Below are 12,112 nucleotides of genomic sequence, written 5' to 3' on the forward strand. Positions count from 1 at the left end.
GCCGGTGGTACCCGCCGGTTGGGCCCGAAGGCCCCCCTGCCTTCTCGGGTGGGTACCCACAGGCGGGCAGGAGCCCACCGGTTGTACCCACCGGTCTTGGCGGAAAAGACACTGTTTCTTCCCCATTTTCTCCATTTTTTTGGGGAATCAAATGGGGCTTTTCCCCACCCATTCTTCACACCTTCAAGGTCCTATAGGATGGTTCTAACCTAGATCTAGGTTAGATTCAAGTGAGGGAAAACCATCTTACCTTCTTTGCTCAAGAACGACTTCAAACCCTTCATATCGCTTCAAACCCACAATGTTCTTTCCACCTTGTCAATATCTCTTCAAATCCTTCACGATCAACACATAAATCATCTATTAAACCTTAGATTCATCATTTCAAAGGGGATTTACAAGATCTCAAGAAACCATACTCGAATCAAGGGTTTAAAGCTTGGATATGATGAATGTTCACAAAACCCAACTTTTCTTACCTCCAACTGTAGATCTAGAGTTGAAGATCACTCTCCCCGCACCGGAATGGGAAGATCGAGCTTCGGCGCCACTGAAATCCCTCTTTTCTTCCTCTTCCTTCTCTTCCTTTCTTCTTCCCTTTTTTTTCTCTCTCCTCTTTACTTTTCTCACCAACGTACGGGGGTAATAAATAGAAAGAAGAGAAAATCATAAAGCTTTATATATAATTCCTAATAAGTGAACAGTGCACTTGGATGGGTCACTCAGGTGGGTGCACCCACCTGTCCTACCCACCTGAGAGCCAAAACTTAGGATTTTGACCGGGTTCGGACCTCGGCGCGAACCCCACCCCAAGCATACGATGTAGCATACGTATATACCTTAAAATACGAATATAATACCTGTTTTATCCGTACATAGCCTTATGGTAGGTGCACGTACATGGTTTGGGCACTCCCATCTCTTCTGGCACTGGCTCGGACTTGTCGGGCCAGCCGGTGTTTAAGGTCACCCGTGCCATCATAGCCCATAAGGAACCTGCTCTAATTTCCTCTGGCACGGTTCCTGCATGGTTAAACCGGTTCAACCGCTTAATCAGACCGGGTTTAAAAAAGTAGGGTATTACAAGTTTTGTCTCATCCAATCATCAAGGATATTGTAAATTCAAAAAAGAATAATTTTGTTTCTGATTTATATCCATATTGGTATCAAATATTCCAATTGGGTACCACACATTTTTTAATTTTTTTTTAATCTTTAAATTGGCTGAGACCAATACCAATCTAATACCGATAATAAAATAAATTGCTAAATTTGTGATGATGGATGAGATAAAAAAATAATAAATAAATAAATAACATCCCTAATTATTGGATGGGACAAAAAATAATAATAAATAAATAATACATTTAAGGACACATTAGCTAGTCAATATCCTTGATGATTAGATGAGACAAAACTTATAAGTGGTTTGGTTCAAATAATGTTTTAAACCAATCAATTTGAAAAAAGTGTAATAGGTTACCAGTGAAAATGAAGGGTAATATGAGTATTTAAAAAGAGCAAGGGAAAAAGAGATGTAAAAATCAAATAGGGGAGTTTTAGTAAATATAGGCCAAGTCTAGGGGAGTGATAGTAAATTCCCCTTATTAATTTGAATATCATCAGGATCATCAATCACTAGCGATGAGTCCCAGTGAAGTCTGAGCATGGCATGTGCACGATTGTTCTGTTCGATATTCCTATCAGAGAGGATGGGGCTGGGCGAGGTTGAGGGGGTTGGGAAGGGAGGAAAGGTGGGGTGGGGTGGGGTGGGGTGGGGTGGGGTGGGTCGCGTTTCCATGTTTGAAGATGAAGCAGAGGAGGAGGAGGCCGAAAAAAAAAAATCATAAAATGGTGGGATAAGAAAAAGAATAAAAAATAGATATAAGAAGGGAGGAGAATCAAGAGATGATGAGAACCGGTTAATCCGTGAAAGACGAGTAATTGTCATCCATTTCAAAACATCAAGGGAATTAGATGTGAAAGTTTGAGCAAGGAAGTCTGAGTAAATGTAGAGTTAGTATAGGTGAGTGATAGAAATTTTTCTTAGAATTTATCAATTAAAATATTAAAAAAAATATTGTTTGGTTCTTATTGATACCCCATTTTAGCAAATCTAGCATGCAAGAAAAAAACATGTAATAAGGGAGTGATCGATCCGACATCTCAATCGATTGATCGATTGTGTTAAGGAGTTGATCGATCAAGCGGATCATTAATCAAGCTGACCAACAAATGATGACGCAGTATTAAGGAGTTGATCGGTCAGAATGACCCATCAGGTTAATCGAGCCAGCTGACCGAATACAATTAGACCGACCAAACAGGCTGATCGTATTACTAACCAATCAGGCTAACTGAATATGATCAGATTGACTGACACATGAAGTAAACCAAGGGTGGGGTTCATATTAATAAAAATTAGTTTAAAGGGAATTATAAGTATACAATTTCAAGTGGCTTGAACCGTTCTAACTACTCAAATGGGTTGGTTATAAAAGGGATTCTAACAAAAGAGAAAAGACATCTCCATCAAATCAAACAACACCAACACCAACACCAACACCAAGCATTTTTATCTAAAAAAACACGTTATTTTGGTACCAAATTATTCCATCCGAGATTAAGGGTTAGAAGTCTTTCTTTTATTGTGAATAGAAGCAAGAATCGTTTGGCATCTTGGAAAGCAAATCCATTGACTTGTGCCGGTAGAAGTGTTTTTATCCAAGTCTATCATATCAGCTATGCCCACATACTGGACGCAATGTTTTTTGTTCCCAAAAACTGTGTACTCTAAAATAGGTTCCATTTGTGCTAAGATATTCTAGGGCAAAATCAAGGATATGCCGAAAGAACAATTAATCTCTTGGAAAAACGATGTGTCTTTAGTCCTTGGGGCCCTACTGTTTTGGTCCAATTACGTCGAGTTTGGACTTTGGATCACTCTTTGATGATTCTTTGTCAATGAAGAAGGGTTCTTGGGTCTGGCATGGCTTAGCTAAGTTATTCCTATCCTTGAGAAAATTGTATATATTCAGGTTGGGAATGAGGAGAATAGATTCTGGTGTGAACCTTGGCAATCACAAGTTATTTTCTCTAGTTTCATCGTAATCATTAATTAGTTGTTGATTTCAATTCTGGTGTGACCTTGGCAATCACTCTCTTCGTTTCTTTGTTAATTTAATATTTTTGTTTCCATTATATGTGGAAAAAATTTGTGAGCATGGCATTGGGTGGTTCCCTCCGGCCTCTTTTGTCCTATCAGGATTTAACAAGTCTTGATAAGTGATCCACACAGCCCATTTTTAATCATAATGGCAACTTTTAGTTTAAAAACGTGGACAAGTGTTATTGCCATTGTTAGATTGGAATCTAATTGATTTTTTATTCATTCATTATTATCATAGATTTTTTTAGAGCATATTATCATAGATGACTTTTGAAGAAATTTATGTTAAAATTAATGTGGTCTAACTTCCCTTTAAAGTCACATCCAATCTCGATAAACAAGTAACCTTGATTGAGAAAGGTTAGGAACGGAGAGAAAAGATTTTTTTATTTTATTTTTTTTGTTTGGTAAGAGAAAGAAAATTTTAATTATAAATAATTGGTAGAATTGGAGCACTAGGTGGGCTCGGAGGTGCATTTGGGATTGATGGACTTGCCGAGTTAGGAGGTAGAAGGTATAAACCTTTTATCCGCAAAGAAACATTCTCTCCTGATCATGAAAATTACAGGCAAAACACCGTCAATGCACCACCATGGAGCTGAAAGAATGGAAGCAAAAGGAGAAGTTGATATAAGGCTGCGTTTGGTAGCAAAGAGAAGAAAAAAAAAATTACAAAAATTATACTATTTTCTTGATTTAAGAAATTCTAATTGTGTTTGGTAATGTCTTGAACCAAGAGAAGATTCTTTTTTTCTGAATTTTAAAATTTACCTTGAAAATGGTGAAACTTTCTTTTATTATAAAAAAAATATATATTACCTAAAATACAAGAAAATATAAAAATTATTTTTTTCTTTTATTGGGAATCAAATAATTTTTTTTTTCATTTCATCTTTTTTCTATTTTTTTCTTTTCTGCTCTTTTTTATATTAATTCAGCTTGAGAGATCAAATTCCAGTTTGTAAGTTCTGTATCTTCTCCCACACATCCTTGCTTTTGCCCGTGCACATTCCTCTCTCTCCCTCAATCCCCTCTTGAAAATTTTCTTATTGTAGCCAATTTTATGTCAATTTCATAGATTTATTGTTTGATGTCATAAGAAATTGCTCGTTATTCAAGGAGATTTGAAACTCAAATAACCAGAATCTTCTTTCGCTCAAAAGTGTAACAAACGGTGGGAAATAATAAAGATAATGAAAATCGTATACTTTTTGTACATTTTTTTTTTCTTCTCTTGAGTCTTGATTACCGAACACAGCTAAAAGAGATGTTAAGCGTGTAACATTGTTGGACAAGACAGACGTGCCTAGCGTTTATTTTAGACGTGTAGAATATGGGTTGATAATGACATTTATGGGTATAGTAAATGCCAATATATAAGTGGGTGACTGTTATTATTTAAAGAAAACTTTAAATATATATATATATATATATTATGCTCGTCAAGTTGTAGGGATGCTTCGTGCCAATTTCACTTTTGTATTATATTTTAGTCTATTCTAGTTTTCTTCTCTCTCCTGTTAAATTTAGATTTCTTAGGGAGTCTTACAGTACCATTCCTGAGGCATGCCACTCTTAACAAAAAAAAAAACATTTCCCATATTATTGATAATTTTAATCGACATCTTATTGTCAGGGTCTTTAGGAAATATCTGTTAAGGTATAATCTCAGCGGCCTTGCGTTCTTTTTTAGATACTAAAATATTCTCATAAAATGTGAACAATCAAGAATACTTTTGACCCCATCAGCTATTATTTCTTTTTTATTTTCTTATCACTCCCTGTTTATATTTATTAAAACTTTCTTATCTTTTATTTTTAATATTTCTCTGCTTTTACATTTTTACATCTTTTTTTTTTTTTTTTTTTTTAAATACTCAGATTATTCTTTCTTTTCACTTGTAATAGATTCATCGAATTAATATTATTATTATTATTATTATTATTATTATTATTATTATTATTATTATTATTATTATTATTATTTCATTTTCTCTCTTCTTATAGAAGCGAAGGCAGCCCCCCTCACCCACCCTCAGCCCTGCCCATGCTTGAAAAGTTGCATTACCGAATCTCCCATTTTTTCTATTATTTAATTTCTTTGGACAATCATCGATAGGGTGAAACATTAGGAAGGATTTTCCATTTTTTCTATTATTTAATTTCTTTAGACAATCTTCGATAGGGTGAAACATTAGGAATGATTTTCCATTTTTGGGAGTTCTCTTTTTTTTTTTTTTCTGGTTTAGATTGAGAACCGATGAGAAACGATTAGTGGATTTTTCCTGGAACAAAGATGCGGGCGCTACTATAGAGTCTCATTGTTGCAGGAGGCAAAGGACCTGAAATCTCCTTTTGTTCCATTGGATAATCATTTCTTTAACTCTGATTAATATATCATTCATTCAAATTTTCAGATCTATGGATTTGATTTGGGGCAAATAGATCAAGTGGTCGAAGTGAGAAGCAGTGATGGGCAATAACTCGCTTGCAGAGAAAGAGCTTAGGGTGTTTTTTGGGGCAAATAGATCGGAGGGGAGAAGAATCCTCGGTGGCCCTCTAGTCTCCACAATAAAGGGATAGGGTACTTAGAATTTAGGCGGTCAATAATGTAAAAGGGTGTTTTTTTAAAAATGGCATACCTTGGGGATGACAGTGTAAATTTTCCTTGTAAATATCACTTAATTCCACTTCACCATGACCTGATTAAAATAATCGAAATATAGAAGAACCGTTTCTTTATAAACAAACGTCGCGTGTTGAGGAAGATTCGTTTCAAGAATTTTTCTTATCATCTCTCTTGCTTCTGTTCTTCCGAGCCGACTACTACTGAGAAAGTATCTGATCATATCAAGAAAAATGTATACTCTTTGGCTTGTGGGAGGGATAGTCATCCTTCTTCTTGTAAAGAAACTCTTCGACCAAAAAACTGAAAAGAGAAAGAAGGACGCAGCATCATCATCATCTGCCACACAAGAGTCCGATGATTCCTCTTCTTCTGGTTGGGATTACGAGGTGTTCTTGAGCTTTAGAGGTGAGGACACCCGCACCAACTTCACCGATCACCTCTATAATGCCCTCCTCGATAAAGGAATCCACACCTTCAGGGACAACGAGGCACTCCGAATCGGAGAAAAGATCCGTCCGGCACTTCTCTCTGCGATCCAGCAGTCCAAAATCGCCATTATCATCTTCTCAAAAGACTATGCTTCCAGCAAATGGTGCCTCGATGAACTTGCAGAGATTGCGGAGAGCATGAAAGAGAGAGGGCAAGGACAGATAAAAGTAATGCCTGTTTTCTACAATGTAGATCCATCGGAGGTGCGAAACCAGACTGGTAGATATGGGAATGCTTTTCGAGAGCACGAGAAGAAATCCGACCAGGACCAGGAGATTTTAAAGCAGTGGAAGAAAGCTCTCGAAAAGGTTGGTGAATTAAAAGGATGTGATCTGAAGAATACTGCTAATGGGTAAGTCCTCAACACTTATTCACTTAATACCTTAATAGGCTCGATGATCTAAAACTCGTGGGTGGGCACTGACTCGATCTCCATTGGTTCCGACTGGAATCAGCCGAACCAAAGAAAAATGGGATCCAACACAAAATGTTTGGAGTTTTTGTATTAAGGAACTTTTTTTTTTTTTTACGACGAATTGATTGAGAATCATCCAATTTTCACTAATTGAGAACCATTAAAATATTGGTTGGAAGGCAAATCTACTGATTTTTATCCGATTATTAAACAGTGTTAAAAGTGATGATGAATTTCGAACTTTAAATCAATAGTTTTTCCAACAGTAATTAAGATTGCTCGAGCCTCATGCACTAGTTGTGCCTTTTATAGTTTTCCTATTTATCCTTGCTGAATCATCTGATTCACTGTCGATCCTGGCAACTTGGGATTGAATCGGTATTGGTAGTGGCCAATTAGCTCCTAAGTTCAGATCCCTAATTCGTTGGTCTGGTTTCAAGGTCATATAATAGCTCCTCAACCAGCAAGTAAGGAAATATATATCAATTATTTGATATTTTTTGCACAAAAATGATAATTTGGCATCTCTATCAATAATAAAAGACTTCTCTTTTAAGATCTAATTTTCTAACATAATAGCTTTGAATATTTTTAATATAATATTTTTGGATATTTTGTTATCATTTAAATAGTCATCTCCTATAAGAAAGAAGTTGTTGGATTTAGGGGTCATAAAAATGGAATCTTTTTAGTTCGCAACTGCTCCTTAACAATGGTCTTTTTTCTGTGCTAAAAGGTCGATTACATTAAGAAAAAAAAAAAAAAAAAAAAAATGTACATGAACAACTGAAAAACAAGGGCTGCCCCAGGGAAACACAAAACAAAGACATATCACTAGTCTAAGCCCCCACCTTCGATATTGCCATCAACAGGGGCAGAGACCCGAGATCTCAAAGATAAAAAAATCTTGTCCTATAACCACCAGGGTTAATAGAACTGAAATCTAGCTCTACCCTGAGCATCTATTTGAAGATCCTCTTGCACCGTCGTTTGCCACGATTCTAGATCCATTGTGGCTTCTTTGCTTCGCAGCTGACTTGGCCAAGAAGTCTACAATAGGTTCACTTCACAAAATCAGTGGGTGATTTTCCACTCAATACTCTCTAAGAAACCTTGAAGTGTTGTCCAATGTTGCCATACGTAACAAGGAACTAACCCCTTTGTTGCCATAAGCACCACTGCTTTACACTCAATCAAATCTTCGCTAGATGCATGTCTTTGGCTTGTTGCAAACCCAAGAGCAATGCCCGAAACTATACCAAAAATTTGTCAGTCACACCAATGAAGATTCCAAAGAGAGATATTCCTCACATACCATTTTTGAATACACCTCCAGCTCCCACCTTATGTCTGTTTTCGATAGAGCAGCCATCTATATTTAGCTTTACCCAGGCATCAATTGATGACACCAAAACACCTTATGCATCTCCTTATGCTGAGTCTGTGGAACAGAGATCGCAAGACTTATGGAGCACATCAGGTCGGACACCAAAACCACCCTTCCTTTAAAGTTCAAGGACATTCGGCGCGGTTCTCCCAAAACATAGACCAAAATTTGCATAAAATTTCTCTACAAGAGTTTCTTTCTAACCAAATAAAATTTCTTGACACCCCTTGGAGAATGCCAGTATTATAGAAACACCCCCTTTTTTTCACCAAATTAGACTCAGACCCCCTACGGTCAATCTCTGTTACAATATATACCAAAAATGCTGACATCAGCAGTTCATTTTTTTTCTAAATACCATTTTGACCTTAAAAATAATGAAGTACCCAAATTACCCTCATTAGTCCCCAATGATGCCCATCATTGCTTGTGATTGAAGAAAGGAGTTGCAGATGAAAGGATAAAAAAGGAGTTGCAGATGAAAGGATAAAAAAGGAGTTGCAGATGTGAATTTTGAATTTCTTTTCTTAAGTTATCAAAGTTACTCTACGCTTTATCTGATGAAAAAACATATAGAAAAACAACCAATCAACTTTCCGATTCTGAGTTCTATCAAAAAAAAAAAAAACTTTCCGATTCTGAGACAAGACTCTGCAGAGGATTCTGCGCAAGAGGAAGTTTTTCTTTTTATATCTATCATAAAGGCTTTATGATGGTTAGTATTTGTCTTAATCGATCCCAATACACAAAAAAAGAAGAAAGGAATTGCAGATGTGAATGGCAGCCTGGGTGAAAATTTAAGGGAACAATTTAACCTGATTACTTGTTGGTGTACGATGTCTTGTATAGGAGTACTGATGCAACGCCTCGACAAGCAATACTAAGAGGTGTGAGGGACGAGCGTTGTAACCCTATTATCCATTGATAGTGAAGCAGGATTTCATCTCACCGGGGACGTAGGCAATCTTTTCGAACTTCATAAATTTGTGTGTGTTGCTTGTTCTTGTTTTTTTCATTATCTTCTGCATCGTTTTAGGGTTGCGTTTCTACATTACTTTGGGCACAAAATCAAACAAAACACTTGAAACGCCAAATTTCCATTTTTACCTGCAAGCAAATTACTCCTTTTTCATCATGGAAGTGAGATCTCAATGTCCAGATTCTGAAAGGAATTGTCCCTATTGCTTCTGAAGAAAGGATAAACAACAATTCTTCAGGGTTGGTGGGAAAAGGTACCCCTTAATCATCAAGAACTATTTAGGTTATTTAGAAGTTTTTCGATTGGAAAAATTATTTCTGATACATAAACTGAGAGACAACAATACCAGATTGCCGTTGAAACAATGGGCATAAATCTAATCTCTCACAGAAATTCAAATGAAGAAAGAAACTAGAAGTAAATGTGAGAGAAGAAGAGATTCAACGTCAACGTTGTTTTTAATGGCGAAGTAGAGTCCCGTTATAGAGGCATCAGAGACTGAGAAGTGGACTCCCAAAGTGACCTTCCCGTATTTCTTCATTAGCTCCCGGAATCAACCTGTTAAAGTCATTTTGATCGCAATTGCTAACAGAGATGAAATCAAAAGGTTAGGATTAGGGTTCCGGAGGTAAAGAATAAAAAACAAGAGCGAGCGAGAGAGAGGGAGGAGAAGGTGGAGTTGTGGCTGAGGGCCGAGGGAGGCTTTTCTAGGGTTTTTTCTCCCACAAGAATGCTCTCACAGTGAGAACCCCTTGATGGAGAGCATCCAGATTGGAATCACTAAATCCATTATTGGGCTTTGCTGCCTCTAATATATATGCCGACTCTCATCTGAATCTACTTGCCGGCGACAGAACTAACAACTCTGGCTGAAAATTGTCCGAATCACAAGTCGCAAGTAGAGAGAGAAGGATAGAAGGAGAGTAAGTGATTAGGAGAGAATGAAATGGTATACATGTGAAGAGAGGGGTATTTTTGGGATAATAAGATAAGGGTGTTTTATCCATAAGGGCTAAATTTTTATTTCATAGCATCACTTAACAGAAACTGACGGTGAGGGATCTGAGTCTAATTTGGTGAAAGAGAGAGGGTGTTCCTATAATATTGGCATTCTCCAGGGGGTGGGGCTATAAATTACCCAATAAAATATGCAATGAGAATGGCATCTAAGAGCCAAGCTTCCTTGAGGCCAAGGACTCGAGATTTCTGCAACCCCCACCTACTATGATCATCTATAGAGGTCCATTGCATATTCGAAGCCACTCCAAAGAATGTCATGAAAGAAGACCATAGGAAACTGTCTCACTCACATTCGAGGAACAAACGGTCCATAAACTCTCCCTCATGTATACAAAAATTGCACCTCGAAGGTAGATATATCTCCTTGGCTTTGATCTTGTTATCACATGCCAGTTTCCTATAGAGAAGCTGCGAACCAAACACTGACTGATAGGGTTACAGATAAGGACCCCAAACAAGCTTGACCCATCCCACCTTTTGGTTCGATTTTCTTAAGCTCTCCCAAGTAGATTAAATAGAAAATTTCCTAGAGAAGATAGCACCCAACTACGCATGCCCTTTGTATGATCCAAATAGATAGGAAGCTTCCTACTTTGTCAAAAATCTTTTATAAAATTTGAAGTTATCGGAGGGAAGACCCATTGACCTTGGCACAATTGTGGCATGTGCGCATTGCCCCTAAACTATCTAAAGAGTTTTCATTAGATTGCCCCTTACTACCACCACTGCCTGTATCACGTGAAGCTCCACGATTATTCCTTTGTGCTGCAAATGTGGAGTTCTCCATTAGTGTTGAATCATGAGAATTCTCTCGAGATACTCGTAAGACTTAGGAAAAGGTATCTGCAAGAGATGCCACCTTGTCGCCTCCAAGAATCTGAGAACGAACAGAGTCATTCTGTTCCAGACCTCCCAAAAATTCCATAACTACAAACATCTTCTGCACATCACTACTAATAGGAAGTAGACAATTAAGCTCATCATACATCCTCTTAAAATCAGCAAAGTATTGAGTCAAAGTGCGACCCTTCCAATCAACGCCATAAAAGTCCTAAGACAACTCATAAATTCGAGATAAGTTGTTCTGTCTAGAATATAGAACATTCAAATACTTCCACAATTCTTTCACAGTGTCAATGTGAGTAACTATATCAACAATTGAATTGTCCATTGAGTTAAGTAGTTATCCTAAAATTCGTGCATCAACTGTATCCCATGTTTTGTTAGAAGCAGGTTTCTCCTTACTCAGATGATCCTGTTAATCTCGATCAGTCAATACCAATTGCACAATTTTCTTCCATTGTTGAAAATTGGCAACACCTACAAGTTTCTTCTATGTAATCCTATGAGAGGATGAGGATACCTCCTCAGTGACAACATTCTTTGCATCACTTGTAGCCATTAATGCAAAGAGAACGAATTATCTCGAAACTGTTAAAGAAATCGATCCACAGAGAGAGAGGTCAAAAAAATCTGTCTAATCTCCTAATCAGGACTTTAGATCACACAACAGATTGATCGTATATAAAGGACCAATCCTAACAAGTTAACAAACACAGTCTCAAACAAACTTCGACCAAATTAGAAACCAAAGAAGAATCGACTCAACCTACAAAACCCTATTTTGGGTGAGAAACAAAGATACCTACGGTTGGGTGTGTAGTGCTCCAATCGATTTCTTCAAATTTAGTATTTTAATCCTCAAAACATGAAACCCAACCAGTGATTACTTAAAACAGTACTTTGAGTTGATTCTTCAAGTCATATAATTGATCAAACATCAATCAAACGTCATACAAATCAGAAAAACAGGGATGAAACCACCCCCTCTAAGAAGTCATGGATCCCTTAAGAAAAACCAGTAACAGCCAAGTAGACAAAGATAGGATTGTTACTAGTAATCTAGGATTAGCAAGGATCGATGTACTTTCTTAGATACCAAGCTCTGATACCATTAAATAGAGAAAAAGATAGAGAGAGAGAGAGAGAGAGGTGATGGGAAAATTTGGGAGTCCCAATCGATT

The 12,112-nt window shown here is 37.2% G+C and overlaps 1 protein-coding gene across 1 annotated transcript in view; it reads left to right on the top strand.

Annotated features, from left to right (window-relative positions):
• Nucleotides 1–5,242: 5,242 nt before the first annotated feature.
• LOC122065734 (TMV resistance protein N-like) overlaps nt 5,243–12,112 on the top strand; it is a 13,880-nt gene continuing 7,010 nt past the window's right edge. The window contains exon 1 of the mRNA XM_042629578.1: nt 5,243–6,639. Within this exon, the coding sequence (XP_042485512.1) occupies nt 6,029–6,639 (611 nt within the window). The 5' untranslated portion in view covers nt 5,243–6,028. The remainder of the gene's footprint in view (nt 6,640–12,112) is intronic.

This window comes from Macadamia integrifolia, unplaced genomic scaffold (genome assembly GCF_013358625.1).
Source record: "Macadamia integrifolia cultivar HAES 741 unplaced genomic scaffold, SCU_Mint_v3 scaffold2107, whole genome shotgun sequence".
Classification (NCBI taxonomy): domain Eukaryota; kingdom Viridiplantae; phylum Streptophyta; class Magnoliopsida; order Proteales; family Proteaceae; genus Macadamia; species Macadamia integrifolia.